The 25992-nt window shown below is 36.3% G+C and overlaps 2 protein-coding genes across 2 annotated transcripts in view; one reads left to right on the top strand and one right to left on the bottom strand.

The window, feature by feature from the left end:
- LOC148673114 (kelch domain-containing protein 1) overlaps window positions 1-4382 on the bottom strand; it is a 36185-nt gene extending 31803 nt beyond the window's left edge. Inside the window, exons 1-5 of the mRNA XM_088629391.1 lie at window positions 4148-4382; window positions 2991-3063; window positions 2253-2295; window positions 692-770; window positions 276-364 (exon numbers count right to left, since the gene is read on the bottom strand). Of these exons, the coding sequence (XP_088485517.1) occupies window positions 276-364; window positions 692-770; window positions 2253-2295; window positions 2991-3063; window positions 4148-4236 (373 nt within the window). The 5' untranslated portion in view covers window positions 4237-4382. The remainder of the gene's footprint in view (window positions 1-275; window positions 365-691; window positions 771-2252; window positions 2296-2990; window positions 3064-4147) is intronic.
- Window positions 4383-6890: 2508 nt separating this feature from the next.
- The window catches only part of LOC148673113 (solute carrier family 71 member 1-like), a 31639-nt gene continuing 12537 nt past the window's right edge, over window positions 6891-25992 (top strand). Inside the window, exons 1-8 of the mRNA XM_088629390.1 lie at window positions 6891-7202; window positions 11930-12025; window positions 14997-15059; window positions 19931-20058; window positions 20580-20694; window positions 22711-22929; window positions 23700-23813; window positions 25849-25920. Of these exons, the coding sequence (XP_088485516.1) occupies window positions 7125-7202; window positions 11930-12025; window positions 14997-15059; window positions 19931-20058; window positions 20580-20694; window positions 22711-22929; window positions 23700-23813; window positions 25849-25920 (885 nt within the window). The 5' untranslated portion in view covers window positions 6891-7124. The remainder of the gene's footprint in view (window positions 7203-11929; window positions 12026-14996; window positions 15060-19930; window positions 20059-20579; window positions 20695-22710; window positions 22930-23699; window positions 23814-25848; window positions 25921-25992) is intronic.

Raw genomic sequence — 25992 nt, 5'->3', positions numbered from 1 at the left:
ATTTAGCATTGATTCAGAAGTAATCTGAATCAAGTACCTTGCTCAAAGCAGCGCCCAACCTTCTACTCATACTGTATGTGCAGAGACCTGATCACTACACCAGTGGTCTGCAAGAAATCCAATCTGTAGCCACTACAGATGAAATGAGAGGACCAAATCTACTGCTGCTGCCATTGTGTTGAATGTCGAATTGACCCTGTTGCTTCCACAGTATTATTACTGTTACTGTTCCTGTGCAGTTCACTTTATAATACACTTGCTATTTTGGATCTTACCAGTGTTAAAGCAGTACACTCCAGGAAGGCATTCTTTGGCTTGTGGATGTGAAGCACCACCAAATAGGTATAATTTTCCATTTATCACACTGTGGCCAAACAAGAACACTTTATATACAAGCAAGAAGTTTCTTTGAAATGTTTTTAGTTTTGTCTGTTATATGAGAATATTAAACTATATTACAGTTAGATTATAAATACAATTAAAAGAAAATTATGGTCTTAAACTCCACAGTTTATCCTCCTCAATGTCTTTTTAAAATTAAAGTGAAAAACAGTTTGTTACAAAGGTGTTTATGGTTTCTATTCTTTGTCATCTAGAGAAGTTCATATGAATATTGCAAATCATGTTATGTTAATACCAATAAAGGTTTTCTGAACTATAAATGACAAGATGAAATGGTGTCATTTCTTACCATAGAGAGTGGCCCTCTCTTGCAGGTGGAATCAGCCCATTTTGTGGTATCACCTCCCAAGTCAAATCAGTTGGTGAAACTATATCCATTTCATAGGTTTTATAGATTTTACAATGAAGAAAAACAATTATTGGAAGTGATATTGAATTAACTAAAATAGACTGTCATCAGAACAATAAACATCAAAGTGTGTGATTACACAAAGGTGTAATGTGATCAAAGCTCTTATTAAAGTTATTGGGTTAGATCAAAGCAATTTACCAAAACAGAAGTGAGAGAGTAAAGTACTTTGCTTTTAACCACAAATCAAACTTTCGTAAATATATAATTAGGCTAATACAATCAAAACCCTGTCTCCTGTCTTGCTAATACACATTCTGGTGAATGTTTGTACTCCAAAGCTAAACTTTTGGCTGCAAGAAGAAACTAATATAGAACACCACTGAGTTTGTTTCTGTAACACTGTATGAACTGAGAAAATTAAACAAGTGGAAAAATATTCTACTGAAAACACACAAGAATGAAATGAGTGTTAAGTGTAAATGGTTTCAATGAGTGGAGCAGTTTTTGAGAACTGTGTTATCAAAAGAGAGACAATTAAAAATAACAAGGTAGATAGAAAAATAAATCACACAGAGGTATCTAAATGTTTAATAAGTGGTCTATGCCTAATACAACTCTTAATTGTCTTCTGTTTGAAAGACTTCCATAGGGTTTGAAAGCAAGTCGACTCCTTCAATTTAAAACATGCACTTAAATATTAATCATTTGTAGGAATTTGTTTTCTTCCTTAATTTCAGTTTACACATTCAGTATAGAATTATATTTAAAACTGCTGAATGACACATACATTACATTACTCAAAAGAATGCAAGAAGCTTTTCAGTGGGTTATATTCTTTAGCATTGACAGGGGATGGCATCCAGTTACATCTTGTGGTGACTCCATAAATAATAATCCACAAGGAATAATTTAATAAAGTGAGCTTGTCACTGCATATTAAGACTCCTGGTCAAAGACCTAGTCTATATATGTATACTGTATATAATAATAATAATAATAATAATAATAATAATAATAATAATAATAATAATAATAATAATAATAATTGCTTATACTTATCTAGTGCTTTTCTGGACGCTCCACTCAAAGCGCTTTACAGGCAATGGGGACTCCTCTCCACCACCACCAATATATACTTTATATACTGTATAACATTAAAGATATTACCCTAAGAACCTGCTGTTAACACTTTCCACAGCCATATTTGTGGAGGAATAGCATTTGATCAATTAAGAAACCAAACAGCCTGCATTAGCAATAAAGCAGTCCAATTAAACAATCATATATATATATATATGTTAAGAAATTTAATTGGATCAATTTAGTACTGTAAATTGGAGTGATATGAAAATGATAAACACTCTTTATGATTGGGTTGATTGTCACTGGTAACAGTAAAATGAAAAAAAAATGAAAGTGTAGTATTCTCTGAGCAGAACAAAACATACCTCTTAGTATGTTAACTAGAAATATTAAAGCATAAATTCATTAAAGTTACCTGTAAACATGTAAAAATCATTTAAATGTTTTGGCTGGCCATCCTGTAAAAGATTATAAGAACATGTTATAAATATATTTATTTGGGCCAGATGTTGATCTTAAATTTAGTAAAATTATATATTTCTAAAATGAAAATCTAATTATTGTAATTGCACAAAATAAAGGCTTTAGTTCAAGCATTATGTTAGCTGAATTGAAAGCAATGAAAGCAAAAGAGTATTGACTTATACTTTTCACTTTGCCTTGTCCTTTAATAGCAAAGGCACATCATGAGCTCCTGATCACTACTGTACTCAATCCTTTGTTATACTGTATATTCTAACACCACACAAACTTAATATTAATATTATTTTCTCTGTATTTTTCCAGAGCTGGTTTAATTTTATTAAGACCAAGAAATAAAAAAGCATATATGCTATACAGTGAATATTTGTAGGGTATTATGCATTTCAGCTTTTTTGGGAAGAAGCTTTACAGACAAGCACTAAATAGTCATAAAGTAGAAAGAACTGAAAAAAAAACTTCTTGTGAAATGTTAAGATTAGAACAACTTTAAACAGGATGATGAAGCTCAAAATAGCAATATTTTAGAGATCATTGGGGTCATTTGTTGAACTAAAACCATTGTTTGGACAAGTTCTCTACTGCCCTCTGTCTTGTTTTAGCTTTTTTGAACCTCCTTCTTTTGATGTCAGTAAGACAATAACAACCTAGAATTAGTCCAAAATGTACTCACCAGGGAATTCAAGGTGGACATGCCACCAAACAGGAATGCTATATTTCCAGCTACTGCCAGGGCATGACCATGTCTTTGAAAAACAAAAAACAGTGAGTAATATTTGACTATGCTTACGTAATACAAGACCTATTTTTCTTTATAAAATGTTTAAAAAGTATGTTTATTATCTACCTTGGTTTAAAACACAAGACATTAATCTTGAAAAATTCCCTGATAATTGAAACTATACAAACGTATCTTTAAAATAAGATGAATGACATTGTAAAAATGTGAAACCTTGAATTTAGAAGGTAAATATCTACTATTTATCTATATACAGTAAGACAATATGACTCCTGTCCAGAATTTCTTTTCTGGGCTATGTTATTGATCAGAGATAGGAGCGCTTAAGCTTTACTTGTATCACAATTTGTCAAATTAGCATTGTTTAAAGAAGTAGAATGTATAATTACTTTGTTTTTGTTCTTTGACTCCTTATTTCACATCCTTTACATTGTTCCATATGATTTTCTAAACCCAAGTCTCTTATTAACATTTATAATACACCCCTGTAAACTTCCTGCTAGAAAGTTCAGAAGTGTTAAACTACAGGAGATGAAGAGAAGTGTATTAAATTATATTAGTTAAAACTAATTTTGGCCTAAAAAATATTCAATTTTGTACTACCCTCCTGTTACTCTGTACTCTTCCTCAATATTTGAAAATATTGTCAAAGTAGCTAGTTTTACAAAGATGCATGAATAATATGAGTCCAAACAAAACTAACAGAGGTATGTAGGCAACTTATGAAGGGAACATTGCAACACACATTAAACATTACATTACAGGAACCGTAGTTTATTGTTTTATTGAGTTAAAAAATAATGTTCTGATATTTTGTACTTTTATTGTAAATTCTGTGCTCAATTAGAAGCTTATAAGAATCAGCTGATGTACAGTATACTGTATATAGGGTAAAATAACTAATTACAAAATCATTTTCTGTGCTCAGTTAAGTTTTTAAATTTTAAATGGATGTAACATAATGAATGTAAACATAATCCTCTAGAATATTTTTTTAATAACTGTTACAACTTGTTTTGTTTAAATTATTTTTCAAAGTAAAAACAAATAAATATGAAGACAAAGCAGACAGAAAAGGAAGCATAATTTACCTGGGGCACGGCAGGGCTCCTTTGATCTCTTTTTCAATCCAATGACCACTTGCCAACGCCATTTTTCTATCTGAAATACATGCATTCATGCATAAAGATATGTAAGAAAGTATAAAGCTATTGATATGTTTAAACTCTTCATCTCCTGTGCAGTAAAACACAAATAGTTAAAAAAATAATTTTATTTCAGAGCGCTTCTCACTCTTTCAACAACACCAGCCTTTGTCAGTACAGATATGCCCTCTACTTCTGGATGGATGATGATATGCAGCTCTTCACAGTTCTACTAGTACTCATGTTGCTTAGATACAGAGATACACAGGAGCTTGCAGCAATAAAATGACAATTAGAGTTTAGTTGATAACTATGATGAGCCAAGTAGTAATCTGTATAGGATTACATCTCCAGTATCAAATCCACCTTTACATGCACGCACAGTCAGTTAAGACATGGGATATATTACATATTGAGTGTCAATGCACAAAAGCTTGAACTTCATTATTAATAGGATGACAGAATGTAGTCTACTTCAGGAGCTGCATTTGAGTTTCTTTTTTTCATTTTACGCACCTTTCCAAAAACGAATGCACTAAATTTAATCTTAGCAAGTTATCGTCATGATAGCGCATGCCTGGTTTGTAAAAGACCTCCATCTATTTTCTAACCTCTTTAGCCAATACACTTTCGTTTAGGAGCTGGTGTCTATACCAGCAAGCAACAGGTACAAGGTGGGATACACCCTCGATGGGACACTAACCCATCAAAGGACATATTCACAGACACACACATTCACACGAGGGACTGTGGGAGGAAATCGGAACACTCAATAGAAACTGACGCAAACATAGGAACAAAAAAACAAACTCCACGCCTATAGCACCCCAGAAATTGAACTTAGGCCTCAGTGCTGCTAGGCAGCAATGCTGGCCACGGTGCCAACCTTTAAAGAGTGAAAAATGGAATAAGAAAAAAAAATACTTACCCGGCAATATTTCATCAAGATATATCAAATATAAAATAACATTAAAATAGCCCACTGAAAGTTTTCAAATACATGTATTTCATATAATTCACCTTTCAGTCTCATTCACAAGCTTATTTACTGTAAACATTCAGCAATTAAAGCATCAATTAAAACTGAAAAGCATGATGTTGTCACAGCATTATTATAAGATGTTAGCTACCAAAGAAAAAACATCAAATGAGAAAAACTTTTTTTTATTTTAGGCTGTTTGTTAAAGTCATTAGGCAAAGATTATTCCACCAGTTCGAAGCCTCAGCAGTTTTGTTATATTTTCTTCTGATATCTTCCCAGCTGAGTTGCAGTGCTTAGGCTTTTCTAGACTGGCTAAAGATTAATTAAAAATTACAAAATAATAATAATTTATAATTGTTTACACTTTTATAGTGCTTTTCTGGACACTCCACTCAAAGCAATACAGGTAATGGGGACTCTCCTGCACCACCACCAGTGTGCAGCATCCACCAGGGTGATGCGATGACATCCACAAAGCACCAGAATGCTCACCACACATCAAGTATTAGTGGGGAGGAGAACAAAGTATTGAAGCCAATTTATAGATGAGCGTTATTAGGAGGCCATGATTGGTAAAGGCCCATGGGAAATTTGGCCAGGATGTCAGGGTAACACCCCTACTCTTTTCGAGAGACACCCTGGGATTTCTAATGACCACAGAGAGTCAGGACCTCAGTTTTACATCTCATCTGAAGGACAGTGCTTTTTTACAGTATAGTGTCCCCATCACTATACTGTGGCATTAGGACCCACACAGACCACAGAGTGAGCGCCGGCTGCTGGCCCCACTAACACCTCTTCCAGCAGCAACCTTAGTTTTTCCCAGGATGTCTCTCATCCAGCTACTGACCAGGCTCACACCTGCTTAGCTTCAGTGGGCTGCCAGCTGTGAGTTGCAGGGTTATATGGCTGCTGGCAAAAAACTAAAATAAAGCTAAGCTCTTAAAGAATGTAATAAAACTTCAACTTAATAGGTATTGTTCAGACAGAACGTCACTGAGCTTCATTGCACTGAAATAAAGAGAAAACAGGCTGCATCCAACTTCAACCCTCTAGGTTTTTTGCCTCAAACCTTGGACCCAATTTTTGCTAACTCATACATACTGTAATGTAATGCTGTAGAAATACACAATGTTTTCATACAAACGTGTAAGCTTCTGAATTTGTAAATAAAAGAAACGTTCTTTTATTCCGAATATACAACGCAACATTGACCTTTAGTTTCTCTATAGCTTATTGATATGAAAAACAGGCTTTATTAATACAAACAACAAGACCATCACTTCTTCAGGTCTTCAAATTTCTTCAAATATACCCTAAAATATAAAGGATTGGCTTTATTACTACTTTTAAAGCCATTTATACTCTTTAAACAACAATCATAACAATCCTTAAGAGAGTTGCCATATAGTATTTGTTTCTTATATGGACAGTGACATCTTAATTCGTTGTTTTGTCACGGCACAAAACAAGTGCACCGGAGTTACTTGGGAAGTGTCCGGGGACATAATCTGCCATACCGAAAATTTAACAAATCCCTTAATAGCTGAACACGGGTCAAAAATCGGACGTCTAACAATCCTTGGTCTAAGTGTTAAAAGAACGCCTACGCTCTCCCTCCCTTCACCGTGACAGTACATAGGCTTAACAATGGAACGACTACTTCTCCCTGGTTGCTAAGCGATCAGACGTCATTCCGTACGGGGCTACGTATGTTCCGGTCGTGTGTCAAAGGCGGCGGCAGGAAGAAGATTGTAGTGTTGCCTTGAGCGGAGCCAAAATTGGAACCCATAAGACAGGAAAGTGCTGTAGCAATATTAGTCTGCTTATTTAAATAAACTATAATTAGGAAACAACAAAGCAGGCAACCTGGAAGAAGCAGGTACACCGAAAATATCTACGCAACATGGATTTTATATAATTCCGGAAAAATGTGAGGAGATGAGCCAGGAGAAAAAGAAGAAGCAGACCAACCGCATCATGTTGGTCAAAAAGATCATAATGAAAGATGGGAGCAATGTAAGTGATCGCTTTCAATTTTATTGCAGTCCTCCGCGAAAACTGAACAGAAGCGAAGGAACTTCATGATTATATATATGAATAACTGTAACATATCCTGTAGTGTTGACATGAAAAACACGAGTAACTGTGTTCGGTTCTAGTTTCGATTCAAGCATCAGTGAAGGTTTTCTGGAAACGCTATTTTTGTGCCAATATGGGCACAACAGTACGCAAGATGAAAAGGAGACGATTGCTGTAGAATAAAGTTTTATTTATGGTTATAGAACGTTTGTCTGTATTCATTATGAGCCAGTATATATATATATTTATATTATAATGATAATTGTTTAAATTAATTTGAATGTAATATCCCCTTCTTCATTAGCTGTTTTCATTTTAGTGTAAAACGTGTATTTTATTGACTCAATTTTATGGTGTTGCCAGTTACAATGATCAAAGTGTTAAATTCTTTTAATATTAGTTCACCGTCTTTAAGCTTCACCAAAAGTTTCTTCAAACTCTTTTATGTTAAAAGTTTGCAAGAATCTGAAAGCTGTTTTTTCTGCAGGATTTTATAGTGCCCCCTAAATTGTATATCGGTTTAAATTCTTCAAGGCTTTCACACACTCTAGAGAGCTGTACACTACATTTGTGTAGATACGACGAAAGATAGTTAAGGTTGTCATTGAATGTCGAAGTTAACACGTTCTACCTTGTTGTACCTTGCTTGTCTCAGTTGGAGCAGTATAGTTTTGTGTGAAGCACTTGATAAAGTGTAGGTTACATATTTAATGAAGTCCTCTGCTTCCTATTTCATTCGTCATACTTTAGTGAAATGCGACAAGTGTTTTACGACTCCATTTAACTATTTCGAGGAATATGTACAGTAAACAACACCTTAACTGTAAACCTGTACATGGTAGAGACACTCTACCGTCCAGAGTCAGTGAGTCGAGGACTATCGCAAACGTACTGTAGCAAACATCATACTGTAATACACCATAATACTTAAAATACTAAATAATTATTGCAAATTTAAGTCACAACACTAAGCTAATCTAAATAGATTTATTTTCTTGACTATAGCAGTCTTTCGGGACTCTAGAAGTGCAGGCCTAATGTGTTTTTATGCTACTGTATGACATGTTATGTGACTGTAACCGTAAAGGTCTGTATGAAACAAGTAGTAATTTTGGCTTCGTTCTTGAACAATATGTTGGAAAAACCACAACACGGTATACCTGATGCAAATACCAAACGTTTTTTTTTGGTCCCCGCAAAGACCTTGTGTAACCCCTAATACTGAGATATAAGGCTAAGGGACAAAGGAAATTGCTTATTATTGAAACCTAAACAGAACCAAAGGAAAACTTGAAAAATATCGACATGTTAACTGTCCATTAGACACTGCACTTCTACAGCCTTTGACATTTAAAAATATATTATTACTTATTAAGTCTTAATAAATCTAAAACCTTGAATATTATTAATATGTATATGCTTTTTTCTTTAAGAAGTGTTAGAACTTATCTGAATTTCACCTTGCTTAATAGAATCGAGGACCTACAAGTATTTATAAATTTTTTGCCTTTTTATTTGTAAATCAAAAGCATTCACTCAGATAACAGGTAGAAGTTCTCTATCATCCTATTGATATTTCTAAATTACACACTTAACAGTTCTCTGCAATACCATCTTGAAGTTTCAAAAAATGGATTTAAAAAATTGACTTTAGTAGAAATGTCTGCTATTGATCCATCTTTGACTTAACCTTTTTGAAAAACAAATTTTGTTTCAAAAGAGGTTTGTCTCTACATTGCTGTTCCGCCACAGAATAATATTGATAAGAAAAATAAAAAAACACCTTCTCAAACTTGAAAAAATGGGTGTAGTTGTCTGATGTAAACCAAAGATTTTAATGTTGTGGTAACAAAATTTTAAAATGACTGTGGCAAAGGCTGACCAGCAAAAAGCTTAGATTTTTCTTTTCATGTAGTTTCATTGGAACTATTTAAATTGAGAAAGATGGATAGTCAGCTGCTTAAAATATTACCTATCTTTCTATTGCCTAAACCACTTTATCCAGAATGGAGTTGCGGGGGATGCCAACGCCTAACCTGGCAATCACTGGGGGCAAGGCAGGATACACCCTGGAGTCGTAGCCTACATCCTTGTATTGGATAAAGTTTTTAGAAAAAAGATGGATGGACATTGTGTTTTTGCTTTGCAATAAACCAGTAATACCTTACTTAGCATACTCAGTTACATTGGGTCACTAACACAGAAAGTTTTAGCCTATTAAGTTCCAAGAGGAAGAACAAGAATGATTTCTGATCTCAGGGTGTTGTAATGTCTAGACAGGTAAGGGGACATACTGTAAATCTTTTCACTATATAAAAAAGGAGTATGGTAGATAAGATCTAATTCAAGGATTTTAAGATCCAGCTTTGGCGTGTGACTCGCATGCTGGAGGTCGGGGGCTCAAACCCTGTTCCCGGCCTGAGCTTTCTTTGGGTGGTGCGGTGGCACTGTGGCTAAGGATCTGCACCTGTGGCTGGAAGGTTGCCCGTTCGTATCCCGGCCAGCAGAGAAATCCTACTCCATTGGGTCCCTGAGCAAGGTCCTTAACCCCAACTGCTCCAGGGGCGCCGTATAAATGGCTGACTCTGCCCTCTGACCCCAAGCTTCTCTCCCTGTCTGTGTGTCTCATGTGTGTCTCAATAAAGTGATCTTATAAATATGATTAATCTCAGTAGCACAAGACCATGGTGTCATAACTGGAACTAAAAGAGAATTCATTGAGAACATTTAATAGGAAATTTTTCTTTACAAAAATTGTTTTGGGATGTGGAACAAGCTTCCCAGTGAGGTTGTTTGGGCCCATTCTCGGGGTACTTTTAAGAAAAGGCAGCATGAACTGCTAGATTTGCGAGCAGATTGGCCTCCACATATTTGGATTATTTGTAATGTTCTTATTGGTTACCATTCAGTGCTTGTATGCTATTATTGTAGTTACTTAGTAGAAATAATTAAAACCCTGGCCTATACGTCATGAGAACAAACAAATCAAACAGCATGCTAGCATATAATTTGAATGTTTTTATTAACCACATCTAACAAGCATGATGTATTATGAGAAAATTACTAAACTCAAAACAATGGTAGTTTTAATTCACAGCAAAACATTTAAATTTAAAATGTGATAGTAGTTCTTTTGCCACATTTTCAGTGTAAACATTTGGAGTGTAACAAACCGTTGCTATATCAGTACATCATGAATTTAGCTCAGCTTTGCTCTGTGGTGCTTCAGCTTGTCAAACAGTTTCAATTTCTGCATCTTCAGCTGGTATTTTTTCTTCTGGGCAGTGTGATCAGTATAGAAACTGTAAATACAGTATATATTTACTTGCTTTTTGGTTGACTATTTGAAGAGCACCACTATTTTGCACACCAGTGTTGTGACTCATTTGCAAACAAAGCGACCCATTAGTTTAATAGTTTAAGAACTTGTGTCCTCAAGTGTGTTATTAGAGATCATATGCATATTCCAGTTAAGCTACCTGTGACTTGTTCTTGCCTATAAAGTTTTTCTTCAATTTATGGGAATGTCTACTCCCAACTGTCAGAGGTCATGGAAGCCGAAATTCCTTCCAATCATTTTTTTTGCCACATATGAAGCCCACCTGCATTTTCAACTGAGGCTTGTGACTTCACACAGGAGTGTCGCTTCACACTTGACAGAGTAAAGACTTAGAAAACCGAAGAAGGATTTTCAGTAGTAAACTTATTTTAAAATATTGGCGTGGATGTTGAATTACACTTGAAGTAGCTGGACATTATTATTGTCCATGCAAAGTGGTTGCTTGTTAAGCACAAGAATGGTGTAAGAAGAGACCGTTTTTGGGCTCTGAAAATAACGGCACTTGTGGTTTACAAAGGAATGTATTATGTCATGTGCTTCTGGGTTAGGTTCCAAGTTGCCATGACCCACACTAGGACAAGTGGCTTTCTCATAATGGGTGGAAGCTTCATTTCTGATTTGAATTCTTACAGCTTATTTTCTATATATTTTTTTGTTTTTGCAGACATTTGAGTTATTGCCCACACATGTTCAATTTGAGCATTTAGGTTTTGATGAAAAACATTCACTTAGTAATGTAACATGTAACTCAACAAAAAGAGACATTATTGAGACACTGTATCTCCTCCTTTCCCTTCATACACATCTCTGAATGTTTTGACTAGCCATTGCTCTGAAATATAAGTATGAAAGTTATGAATTTCATTAGGAATGTTTACTAGGCCTATTTAACAATTTATTTTATTATTTTTTTTATCAATTTATATCTAATAGTTTGCTGATACTCGGCTCTTGTGTATGACATTATTTTTGTAAGATATGTTTTATTTACCTCTGTGTGCTATCGATTCTACCTCAGAATACAACACAGACTTTGCAGGTGAACCGTTTGCAACAAATATTCACCACATGAGACATTTTGTGAATGCATCTTGGTTAAATCTAATTCCCAGTCTTTTAATTTTAATGCTTTCTGTTTCATTTTGTTGATTTTAAACACTTTGCACTTTTGTTTGTATGTATTTACTTTTTTGACCATCACAATCATTTTTTAGATCTTATTCTGTATTGCACATGCAATTCCAAAGTCTTCAGTTGTTTGAAATGCTATTACTTTAATATGTGGTATTAGAAGTTACTAACTTCTTTCTTTCTCTTTTCACAGCACCAGGGAATTGGGAATGCTAGTGTTACCCATGCTGTGATTGTAATATTCTTGGAATTTTTTGCCTGGGGCTTATTAACAACTCCAATGTTAACTGTAAGTACTGTATGTTTTTATACGACCAAATTAAGAAGTTGTGTATACATTTAACGTCAAGGTAGAAAATGAAGTCAATTTGGTTTGTGCTGAAGTTCTGTGTTAACAGGGTATTGGTGCAATGTTCAAAACATTTTGATATGTATTTTGTTTATTGTCTGTTCCTTGCTTGAAGTGCAAAAATAGGAAACAGGAAAATATCTCCAAACTCTAAACATCAATAACATGTTAAGACTAGAAATTAAAGATTCATCTTGTCCTGACAGTGTTGGATATTCAGACAGTATTATCAAGGTTAGTAAATTATGATGTGCAGTGTCCAGTGGTCTTAAGTCATACATTGTGTATTATGAATGAACTTAAAAACAGGAGTCAACAAGCTCCATGGTACATAATTACATCATATCCCTTTCACAATATTTACCTTTCTATTTATAGTGTAGCTTGGATGTTATTTCTGTTTTATCATCTACTATGTGTTACTATCTCTAAATTGGTTTTTATTTATTATACTTGAGCCTTTACTAAGCACAGAAATTTGTGTTTCAGGCTTTTGGCTTTTTGTGATTTTAATTTTACTGATATACGTTTACATCTGGAAACTTAACACTTTCAGTGGTCAGAAAAAAACATGACTGTATTGCCTTTTAAAACTTAAAATATCTTGTGAAAAAGGGATTCCTCAAGTATATAGAATTAATTCTTATTTTTGTGATTCTCTTTTCTGTGGCAAGCAATGGGCACAAGGCAGGGTACACCCTGGATGGGATGCCACTCCATTGCGGGGCACACAGACACTAACACACTCACATCTAGGGAAACCCACGTGAATCCAGGGAGAAAATACATACTCCATACAGAGAGCACCCCATATCTGGAATTGAACCCAGGGCCCCAGTGCTGCAAGGCAGCAATGCTAAGCACCACAAATTAATTGAATCAATTCATAATTAACAATTGAAGCAATTTATAGAATATTTTGAGAATATTATAGAAAACTCAGTTTTCATTAAAAACCTTTTAAAAAAATATTATTGAACATTTTTCAATTTGAAACATGGCCACAATCCAAATCATCTATTTCTTATAAAATTCCTTTACATGTTTTGAGTAAAATATAAATCATAAATCTTTTGAGTGAGCTTGATTCTGAGAGCCTCAGAATAATTTTTCTAAAATCCTTAATATGTCAATAAAAACGTGAGAGTCTTTCAATCATGGAAATTCAAGAGAGTGGTCACACAGTTGCATTTTGTGTGCAAATGCCTACTGGGCAAGCAACGAGCACAAGGCAGGGTACACCCTGGACAGGATGCCAGTCCATCGCAGGGCTAGTGCAAGCTAATAATACATGGGGACAATTTGCAGGCCACAGTAAAGGCCGAGGGGGGAAATTTGGCCTGGACACTGGGGTAACTCCGTACTCTTATTGACAAAATGCCTGGGGATCTTTTATGACCACTGAGAGGACCTTGGTTTCATGTCTCATCCAAAAGACGGTAGTATAATAGTATATACTGTAATTTAGTATATATATATTTTTATAGTATATAGTATAATTATTTTATGCAGATTCAGTTTTGGAAATTGTATCCATTACAGATATTTTACCACAGATTTCCATAAAAAGTCCTATCAGTTAAACAGGGAGATGAAAGGAGCAACACTTTCTAAATATATAAGCCACAATTGTATGTGCAGTTTCTGCCACCTCCAAAGAATGTGTAAAATCTCATTGTTATATTCATTGTTAATTATGTAGTTAAGTAAACGTGTTGGTTTTCTAATAGCTTGTCTGCTATCTTCCCTCAAATTCTGTTAAAACTTTAGGGATGATTTATATATTTTATATATTTTGACTTCCCTGTTTTTCTAATCACATCCACAAAGTCTGCAATGCATCCATTTTCCATTTATGAGACGTACTGTATCTTGCTTAAGACAAATTCTTTCTCTTACTGATGCAGAGAAAGTAGTCCATGCTTTCATCTCCTCAGGACTAGATTTCTGCAATGCTTTGCTATCTGGATCATCCAAGAAATAACTTCAGAAACTACAGTACGTCCAGTCCTGTGCTGCTTGTGTGCTGATCTGAAAAATCAGAACATATTTTTCTTGTGCTGGAAGTCTTGCTTTGGCTACCAGTATTTTACAGGATTGACTTTAAAATTCTCTGGTTGACCTAGTAGGTGCCATGCGGTGTACCTTCGATGTACTTTCAAGAATTAATCAATCACTTCGTCCGGATGGCTGTAGGGCCCTCACTGTTCCTAGGACCCCCAGTATTTGGAATATACTTCCTGATCGCACCATCTGCTAATGTTTTTAAAACGTGCCTCAAGACTTGTTCTTTACGTCCTTCAATTCCTGACATCATTCTTTTAATTTCTTATAATCTAATAAGTTATACATTTTATATGATTATTTTTTATGTAGGCCTTGGGACTGCTGTTTGAAAGGCACCATATCACAGTAAAATTGATTGATTGTTAAAGTTGAAACTGAACATTATTTATCAAGTGTCTTCAGAAGTTGTGTGAATAATAATAATAATAATAATAATAATAATAATACTGGCACCTATTTTCTCTGGGGGCAAAAATATCCTAGTTCTATGACAAAAGTTATTTTTTTCAGAGATCAAGCAACTATTTGTAGGAATGTGGATAGTATAACATACTGTATGATCATTTTATTTTAGAAAGTCATATTATACCTTATAATATACGTAAGGTGCCACGGTGACCTACAGCACATTTGAAAGTTTACATGATGTTATTGTTATACATGGGATTGAGAAGAATTTAAGAAGATATTACACCTAATAATAACCTGCCAAATACTGAAATCTAAAATCTAATGAAATTGCTTTTTTGGGGTCTGACAGGAATCATTAAAAAAAACTGCTATAGAAAAATCCTAAACCATGAAAAAGATTAGTTTATTTGGCAATCTTGCTTTTCTTTTTTAGGTCCTCCATGAAACATTTCCACAGCATACATTTTTGATGAATGGCCTAATACAAGGTGTAAAGGTAGGAGATTTTCTATGTTGTATCATTTCTTTTGTTAACTTCAGTTGAATATATTGTGGTTATTTCAAACCCATATCTGCCAGCAGCCATATCACCCCCCAACTCACAACTGGCAGCCCACTTCCTCCGTGCAGCCCAATAGGTTAGTGCTCAGTTTCAGCCTTGTTTATATTTATAAATATTTATAATTAACACACTACAAATGTAAGTGCCAGCAGCCATATCACCCTGCAACTCACAACTGGCAACCCACTGAAGCTAAGCAGGTGTGAGCCAGGTCAGTACCTGGATGAGAGACCTCCTGGGAAAAACTAAGGTTTCTGCTGGAAGAGGTGTTAGTGGGGCCAGCATGGGGCGCTCACCCTGCGGTCCGTGTGTGTCCTAATGCCCCAGTATAGTGACGGGGACACTATACTGTAAATAAGCGCCGTCCTTCGGATGAGACGTAAAACCGAGTTCCTGACTCTCTGTGGTCATTAGAAATCCCAGGGTGTCTCTCGAAAAGAGTAGGGGTGTAACCCCGGCGTCCTGGCCTAATAATCCCCCTCTATGAATTGGCTACATTTCTTTGTTCTCCCCCCCCCCCCCCCCCCCATGGCAGGCAGAGCGATGCGCCGGTTGGAGTATTTCTCGGTCGCAGTTAATGGCAACATCAGCTCAAAGATTTGGTTCAAACCACCAAATGGAGACTGGTGTGCTGACAAGCGGACCCTGCTGATGCGGGATTAATGCTAGGAAAGAGAGAGAGAGAGATTTTGAATCCATATCTATGCTGTTTTTTGCGAAATTGTAATAACTTTGTTTGACGGGGTTACCAAAAACTTCAGTAGTAATCTGTTAATTTATGTGGGTAGCTGAATCAGCATGCGTAGGCTGCAAAGCAGCCATATCACCCTGCAACTCACAACTGGCAACCCACTGAAGCTAAGCAGGTGTGAGCCTGATCAGTACCTGGATGGGAGACCTCCTGGGAAAAACTAAGGTTGCTGCTGGAAGAGGTGTTAGTGGGGCCAGCAGGGGGCGCTCACCCTGTGGTCCATGTGGGTCCTAATGCCCCAGTATAGTGACACTATACTGTAAACAGGCGCCGTCCTTCGGATGAGATGTAAAACCGAGGTCCTGACTCTCTGTGGTCATTAAAAATCCCAGGGTGCTTCTCGAAAAGAGTATGGGTGTAACCCCGGCGTCCTGGACAAATTTCCCATTGCCACTTACCAATCATGGCCTCCTAATAATCCCCCTCTATGATTGGCTATATTACTCTGCTCTCCTCCCCACTGATAGCTGATGTGTGGTGAGCGTTCTGGCTCACTATGGCTGCCGTCGCATCATCCTGGTGGATGCTGCACATTGGTGGTGGTGGAGGGGAGTCCCCATTACTTGTAAAGCGCTTTGAGTGGAATGTCCAGAAAAGCGCTATATAAGTGTAAGCAATTATTATTAAAGGAAAAAGTAATAGGTTTATTCCATGCTGAAAAAAAGAAGAAAGAAAACACAACGTTTCGAAATGTCTGTCGTGATGTTTTGTCCCTGATTTGGACTTTATCTAAAAACTTTGATTTCCTGATAAAAACAAAATTATACTGAATATTTTATAGCATATTATAGCCTGATTGCCACTAAAGCTTTCATGATTACCATTCCAGTCCAAACTATTAATGACTTTGTTAAACTGTTATGATTGTGTAAAGTCTATTAAGTTATTTGAAGAAACATATTTTTAATCAGTCTCACTCCCATTTGCCATATTGCATGACATTTTCTGTCTCATAAATGATTTCTTGTACTAAAGCAAACATTCTTCCATCCATCCATTCTGTGACCACTTTATCCAATACTTTGTTATTGGGGAGCGAGAACCTATGCTGGCAAGCAAGGAGCAGAAGTCAGGGTACACCCTGGACGAGATGCCAGTCCATCACAGGACACACATGGACACAAACACAGAAACACGCACACTCTCTTCAGAAGCCAATTAACCTACCAGTATGTCTTTGGACTTAGAGAGGAAACAGGAGCACCCGGAAGAAACCTATGCAATCATGGGGATGTAGTGTGCTCTCTGAAGGCACCAGTTCTGTAGGGTTTGGGCATTTACTGGGACAATTATTAATTGTCGCAGTAAATCACAAAATTGATTCTTTTGATGGCTTTAGAATCCAACCATGCGATATAACTCAAACAACGCACACACACAGGTACTAATACACGAGGATACATTTATTAATACAGAGAATATGCATGTAAACCTAACAGATCTTATCGAGAGGGTTATCAGAATACAAAAGGTACATATTCAGTCAGTTACGAAGAGTTACATATATCAAGAGGACATACGCTCAGTATATCATTCATTTAGACCGTTTGTAAATGAACTTGGTTATAACTTCTACATTAGATACTCAAAACAAGTACATAACTCTTAGGAATTAAATTGATATCAACTGGTTGGGATAACAATTGAATTCTCGAGCAGTAATGCAGTGAAGTTGAATACTCATCCAATCTTTGAGGATTCAGATCTCCTGCGGGCTCAAAGAAACAGTTTCAGGCTGTTGCTGTCCAATCCACGCTGTCTGGCTAGGTGCCAGGCTGTGCTGTGCGGCTTGCGACGATGCGCTGCTGATGCTCACTGACCGGCTAGTTAGTGTTGGCTTTAACTAGCACAGTTTGTGCACAGGAGAAAAGATGACTGTGGGTCCCAGCAAGTCAGGAAGAGGACTGGTTCGTTCCTGATGAAGAGCTAGTTCTGAATAGTGATTCAGCTGTCCACAGTTCTGACCTGTTCACGAAGCCTGCTGCTGGTGCTAACCTCGGGTGGATCCTCTGGTTACTCTCTGGCAACCTCCGCTCTAGACTCTTAGAACAAAGGAAAGTTCTGGCACTCGGACACACTGGCCGTTCCGTGGTTGTCCGGGCTGAGTCTCAGGATGGTCAGGAGGCGCGCTGCGAGAATGTCCTGCCCTTGGGAGCCTTCTGCTCCTGGGCCGTCCTGCCCTGGAATTCTCCTTTGAATTCCCTTTAGAAAAGTCCACAGAATTCTCTCTCAGGCCCTCTGTGTTGCCTGTTTTTACCTGGAGGAACTTCAGCTCGTTCATTGGCTGAAAGTTTCATGGGCATCAGAGTCCCACGTGGGTTACTCGGCCCTACCAGTCCCTGATTGGTTGATCAAGGTGAGATATGAGTCACTTACTCCTGACACTTAGGAATGCAGTCCAGATGTCCATCTGGCACTCCCTAGACAGATAGGCGCCAATGGATGACCATTGATCATGATAGCCAGGCTTAGCTAAGTGCATCCCCCTTTGGGAGCTGTCCCTTATCAAAAGAAAACATCTTTAAATCAGCCTGCATGAATAGTCTCTCTGTGGCTGCACCACAGAGATGAACAGAGAGATGAGGCCTCATTTGGGAACACTTAATTCTGTCTTATTAATAAGCCTCGCCGCTACAGGGAGAACATACAAACTCCACACAGATAGCACCTCAGGTCCAGAATTGAATCCATAGCCCTAACTGCCACAAACATCTGTACTCTAATACACAATTCCTAACTTAAAATGAGCTATATTTTTAGGTATAGGTGGTTTGTTAATTATTAATAAATCTATTGGTTTGTTAATTATTAATAAGAAGAAATTGAAAGTTCACTGTAATGAGTGATCATTCTGTACTCTGTATGTATGATATAAATACTTTTTGATTGATGTTCTTCTTGCAGTACACATTTGAAATTAATAATGTAAAGGATGTATGTACAACAAAGCAAATTAAAGTGAGGACTAGTGAGAATGCTGCGGTTACCCGTGGCACCTGCAGGAAACAAGACGCTCCCGGGCCAGGCGTGAAAGAATTACCATGCTATGACAGTTATCCTTGCTTATTTACCCAAGCTGTGTCTAGTGAGAAAGAAGAGACGGGAGAGCAGAATTACCTTGGGTTTTTTTGTTGTTGAATGATTAATAAGTGTGTGCTAACCATGGAGGGGGGTAGAGAGCAAGAGAGATAACAGGCTCATTCTCTACTCTTTCTTATATCAGACACTTAAAAATATACAGTACAGTAAATAAATTAGAATTACCATCTAAAAAAAGTTTAAATACAGTGTATTTCATTGCCACCATTAAACACCAAATAAAATACTCAGTAAATAAAAATAAAACCACTTGGATGGTTCCTGACATATTTGCAATACAGATTGCTCACCATTGTCAGTGGAAAAAACTTGGAAGTTACCACACGTGTGAAAGCAAAGTGGCCAACTCAGCCCCGGTTGATGTTGGTGGTTACTGCATTATGTTTATTCCATGCTATTTATCTGCAGAAGTTATGTATCGTACTACTTGCTCCTTATGCATGCAACATAAAATCTTTTTACCATAAAAAATTAAAAAAAGAGACCCATGGGAGGTTTTAACATGAAGTGGAAATTTGCGTTAGCCAAGTCTTGGGGCGGAGCGGTGGCTCTGTGGCTAAGGATCTGCGTCTGTGGCTGGAAGGTTGCCGGTTCAAATCCCACAGCTGGCAGAGGAATCCTACTCCGTTGGGCTCCTGAGCAAGGCCCCTTAACCCCAACTGCTCCAAGGGCACTGCACAATGGCTGACCCTGCGCTCTGACCCCAAGCTCTCTCCCTGTCTGTGTCTCATGGAGAGCAAGCTGGGGTCTATGCGAAAAGATAATTCCTAATGCAAGAAATTGTAACGGGTTAATAAAGTCATGTGTAACCTGGGGAGAGTGTATATTTTCATGGCGTCTGCTTTTAAACTTCAGAAGTCTACCTAAATGAGTTTTTAATTTATTTCGGTTGTCTTTGTTTTAAATGGAAGAACTTTTATTAAACTTTAACTTTTTTTCTACCTTAATATTTCAGGGCTTTTTATCATTCATGAGTGCCCCACTCATTGGTGCCCTTTCAGATGTGTGGGGCAGAAAGTCTTTCCTGCTGGTCACAGTGTTCTTCACCTGCATCCCAATTCCTCTAATGAGGATAAGTCCCTGGTAAGAGGCACTGGCTGAGACTGCTCTCTTTGTACCAAGTCACATGTATCTCATGGGGCATTATAACTGTGGCTCTTTTCCTTTAAAAGCTTTAAAAGCTATTTTTGGTTAATTGCATTTTGTAAACCGATCCTAGTAAAATCTACCTACTTTTGTGTAGAAAGGACTGCATGATGCAGAATTACACAGCTTGATAATCTGAAATATCTGATAGCAACCTTCATTTCCCAGTTATGTTTTGTAAAGTGTAATTACTCGATTTTTTTAAATGCCTAGAATGATAGATTTTGCATTATATAATGACAATGCTTGTATGCCCTGAAGTAAAATAAGATGTTACAGCAAAATGTATGCTTTCTCGTGAACTAAAGGTATTTCCAATGATTTCTATTAGGTGTTCTTGTTGGGTGTATATGCCGAGCAAGCAGTACTGTTTTATTAAGCATTTTGTAGTTTTCCTTGATATGTATGGCTGCTGTTTCAGATATATTTTAAACTAATATTTTTACATTTCTTTCTAGGTGGTATTTTGCTATGATTTCTGTGTCTGGAGTTTTTTCGGTCACCTTCTCTGTAATATTTGCATATGTAGCTGATATCACCAAGGAACATGAAAGAATCACAGCATATGGACTGGTAAGAAAATTATTATTTCCACTCAGTCCTTTCCCCTTTTTCTTGTGGCAAGTTAAATATTTTGAAATACAAATGCATATTCCACTTCCAGTCTGAGTTTAGATTGTTCTAGAACTAAAAGCATAAGAACGTAAGCCATTTGTTTGTACTTTGTATAAAAAACAACTAAATATGTTGTTGATTTGTATCTTATTTCAATAGGGATCCAAGTCTCTTATTTTCAATCATTCTTAGTCGAAATACTATTTATAAACCTAATTGTACAAATTTAACTTTCAAATAACATAATGGAAGAGTTTTTAGTTTATTTCTTTAAATATACTTGGCAAACTAATTAAATTAAATAATCGATCATGTTGATCTTCTACTAGCCAGAGAGGACTGAACTTTGGACTTTCTAGTATATTCTTGCTGTCAGACTATAAACAGGTTAATAGGAAACTCTTAGCTTGGGTAAATAGGAGCAGTGTCAGTTTGAATGTAGCTCATATGATGCTGAATATGATTCTTATCTTAGCAATTTGCAGGCCTCAGCTGTTCATATGATTAATTTTAACTAATGGCTCTTTTTATCCTTTAATGTCTTATTGCCTTTGGGGAATAGAGAAAACTAGTCTTTCTCTGAGTATTTGGCACCTTCTGGTGGAACTGTAGGTTCATTACAGGAACAGTGTTGTATAGCTCACCCCAGTGAGTATGCAGAAGGTCTTTCATAAATGACCTTATTAATTGTATACTTGTATATAAAAGGCGTGTCAATCTCAGTTCCTGAAGGGCCATGTGTCTTTTGGCTTTTGTTCCACCTGGAGTCTTACACTTACACATAGTGGGTCTAATTAATTGTCCTTTATAATTGTAATATTTCTATCCTGGCTCCAGTGTGTTTTATAGGTAACTGTATTTTTAATAACTTAAAATATTAATTTTATCAACTGTAAAAGACCTAAGGAAACACCCTGTATGTGTCTAAGTAATAAAATAATTAGGTAAGAACAAAAAACAGAAGACACCTTTCCATCCAGGAACTGAGATTTACACACCTGCTTTAGATGCAGGCAGTTGCCCTTTATGAGAGAGCTAGGGAGGTTTCACAGATTTAAACATGTCAAAAAAGAAATGAAAAAAGACTGCAATTAGTAGTCTAGCAATATAATAAAACAATTAATGCATAGAAGTCATTTTTAATAATAATTATAATAATAATTGCTTACACTTATATAGCGCTTTTCTGGACACTCCACTCAAAGCGCTTTACAGGTAATGGGGACTCCCCTCCACCACCACCAATGTGCAGCATCCACCTGGATGATGTGACAGCAGCCATAGCACTCACCACACATCAGCTATCAGTGGGGAGAAGAGCAGAGTAATATAGCCAACTCATAGAGGGGGATTATTAGGAGGCCATGATTGATAAGGGCCAATGGGAAATTTGGCCAGGACACCGGGGTTAAACGCCCTGGGATTTTTAATGACCACAGAGAGTCAGGACCTTAGTTTTACATCTCATCTGAAGGACGGTGCCTTTTTACAGTATAGTTTCCTCGTCACTATACTGGGGCATTAGGATTAACATAGGCCGCAGGGTGAGTGCCCCCTGCTGGACCCACTAACACCTCTTCCAGCAGCAACCTAAGTTTTTCCCAGGAGGTCTCCCATCCAGCTACTGACCAGGCTCACACCTGCTTAGCTTCAGTGGGTTGCCAGTTGTGAGTTGCAGGGTGATATGGCTGGTGGCACTTACATTTGTAGTGTGTTAATTATAAATATTTATAAATCCAAACAAGGCTGAAACTGAGCACTAACCTATTGGGCAGCATGGAGGAAGTGGGCTTGGTAAACCTCTGTCTCTAGAATGTTACTAATGCCAAACTTCAGTTTAGGAGGCAAAGAAAATGCTGCCAAACTCAACAATGCCATGTTTTTTTTTCCCCGAACTGTACTGGAAATCAGTTTCTGTAGCTCTCATTTTTTCTAATGTTGATAGTTTTAAATTATTTCTCTGTTTGCTTTCAGGTCTCTGCAACATTTGCTGCAAGTTTAGTAACGAGTCCAGCAATTGGTGCTTACCTCTCTGCTAATTACGGAGACAACTTGGTAGTGCTTGTTGCAACTATCATTGCTTTGGTGGACATCTGCTTCATTCTCCTCGCAGTGCCAGAGTCATTGCCTGAGAAAATGAGGCCAGCTTCCTGGGGAGCACCAATTTCATGGGAGAAAGCTGACCCCTTTGCTGTAAGTATTTTTCTTTTTTTCGGAATCCATTTATAAAGCAGATGTTTTTTACACCAGAAATTTGGAATTGTTGGAGAAATGTTTAGATATATTTAGAACAAAGCTTAACCCTTAAACTTTATGGTGGTTCGGTGGATTTTACTTAACTCCAGTTAACTCCAAATGTTATCTGCTTAGGCAAACACCACACTTAAAGGCATATTAATTTTTTATTCACATGTCTCCATATGATTTTTCTTGTCTTTTTGTGGAATATGTGACAGATTTTGCTCATTATATGGTCATAAGTTAGCTTAGGGGTTGCAAAAATAATTATTTCTAAAAAATAAATGGTTACATTGAGATCACCCTACAGTTAGGGTAAGACCTTGACCTTGATTAATGTTTTGCTACTAACATCCAAATAATCTACAATAGGAGTTGGTTATTTATTCCCTTCATCACTTATTAATAATATTCCTTTGATATAACTTTTAGAAATAGCATTTGCAGCCCCTAATTTAAACTGTCATCATTTATGTTAAATATCTAGGTATTTCTTAAACCACTCAGAGCCCTCTATTTAAAAACAATCTTCAGATTTAAATCTGAAGCTTATCTTTTAATGTATACAACTTCTAATGTCTAATCATATTGTTTTTCAGCGGTCCCTTAATATCTTTAGATTAAAGGTTTTTAATATTTAAAGTTTTAAATTTAGAGCTAATGTAATTAAAAGGAAGCTGCGGTAAACATAGTGAAAAAATCTTTTCAATTTGTTTTCTTTTCAGTCCTTGAAGAAAGTAGGGAAGGATTCCACAGTGTTGCTAATCTGTATCACAGTGTTTTTGTCTTACCTGCCAGAAGCTGGCCAGTATTCCAGTTTTTTCCTTTACTTGAGACAGGTGAGTAAATTTTCAGGTAAATAACGCCATAGTTTTCTCCTTAAAAAATTCAATCCTTCTCTAAAGTTTCATCTAATTATTGTGACCTATAAAAGTAGTCTTTTTGAGTAAATTGCTGTTTAAAACAAATATAGACTTCTTTGTCTGAAAACTGAACTACTTTTTATCAGACAGCTTTGCCATACTATAGAAAATATTTTTGTGAGGCTGTTAAGAGTTCAGGTTTGGTAATTTAATTTTGTTTTTCTGCAGGCAAGTAAAAGAGCTCTTTAGGGAGCCCTTATTTTAGAACAAGGTCAGTGTAAAAAGTAGAAAGAATGACTGAGTCAGTAATTTGCAGAAGTAATTTTCTTTTCAGGCATCCATAATTTTCCATTTCCAACTAAACAGATGAACCAACATTTAAAAAACAACAGATTTTCTCATAAACTAGTAGTTTTGTTAAATTATGTGACTTGTCAGTTTTGCGTACTTTAGTTTAGGAAGTTGAATTGTTTTCAGTTTAAAATTTCAGCAAAAAACTTAATCTAAGCACAGTAAAACAGGAAACTTAACAGCAGAAGCCCCTTTTGACCACCCAAATGGTGAATGCACTTTTAGAAAACTGGCATTGTGCAATTGGAACTGCTTATGCTTAGTGTTCTTTTTGTTTGCTCAAATTTGTAATAGTAATAATGTTTAACGAAAATGTAAAGACTTTTTATTATAGTATTATTATTACTGAAATATTGTGCCAAAAACTCTTACAGATCAACACTGGGAAGGTATTTGTGAATTTGTAAAATGCGATTTGAACTTGAAATATAAGGCTGGAGACACTGACCTTGAGGACACTGCTAACAGACAAATATACTGTTTTAATGTTGACCTTTGAGAATGTGAGGAAACAAAAATGTTGTTTTAAAATTGTACAAAACATCACTAAGATATCTTGTAAAGAATGTAAAGAATGTTGTGTACTGCATTAGTCTTGAAGATAGAAAGGAATAAAGGGTCTTTATTCAAGTATTCAAAATCTTCAAAGGTTTTGGCAAAGACTGCTCTAGGCTTCTTAAGGATCAACAGTAAAATGCAAACCAGAGTGGAAATGTGTTAAATTAGGGTTGGGGTAGTGTAGACCAAGCTACCCAACTATTGTATGTTGTTATAGCTGAAACTTTGACTTATTAAAAAAAACGTCTGAATATTATCCTCCAATCAATTATCTCTTAGCACCCAAGTGAGATCAATCTGCTAAATGGCTTCATTTGTAACCATTCTTATACTGTCAGTTTATCATAGTGCATTGAGCTTCTTTCAGTGAATACAAGGTCTGTTAGGAGCAGCAACGTGGACAGTTAGTCACCTTCTCTAATCTCCTTCAAATCCAGACTCAAAACCTTCTTCTTTAGAAGAGCCTTTACTAAACTGGTTCCATTCTTTATCCCTCTGCTCCTACTTTAATTTGTACCACCATCTACTCTGTGTATTGTAATTGTGTTTTGTCTTGTGTATTCTTTTAATTTATTGTTGTTGCCATTCTGTAAAGCGCTTTGAGAAGCTACCTTTAAAAGAGCTATATAAAATAAAGTTTCTTATTATTATAATTATTGGGATATTTTTCTATGTAGAGAGGATAATTTCAGGACTCTTACTGTGTTTGGACATGAACCACTATAATTCAGTGAAAAGCAAGTGTGTTTCACACAACTAGCAAATTGTACTCTAACATACAGTAATTAACACCGTGAGTATCCTGAGATCTTGTACTGGAACCACAAGGACAGATGTTATGCTTTTCTCTTTGTGCTCAACAATTGAACGAATATGAATATGTAATCTAATCATGTTATGTGTATTGAACCTTGTTTCAATTCTTCATATTTATAAATGCCTAAAATTAGACAAAGGCATTAAGGTGGCTTTACATACAGTAGCCCTGGAGCTGCCAGTGAGTTGGTAATGCTTCAGTATCATGCAAAATGCCTTATGTTTGGGAAGAAAAAAGGATGCAATTCAAAAGCAGCATAACGTAAATATATATTTTCTCTTTCAGGTTATTGGATTCACATCAACTACTATAGCAGCATTTATAGCTGTTGTTGGGATCCTTTCAATCATAGCCCAGGTACTTCAGTAACTTTTGATTACTTTCATATTTATGTTAAATTATGTTAGGCTGTTTTTTAACTTTATATTT

Source organism: Lepisosteus platostomus, chromosome 4 (genome assembly GCF_059453375.1).
Source record: "Lepisosteus platostomus isolate fLepPlt1 chromosome 4, fLepPlt1.hap1, whole genome shotgun sequence".
In the NCBI taxonomy this organism is placed as follows: Eukaryota; Metazoa; Chordata; class Actinopteri; order Semionotiformes; family Lepisosteidae; genus Lepisosteus; species Lepisosteus platostomus.
This window is presented reverse-complemented; position numbering and strand designations above follow the sequence as displayed.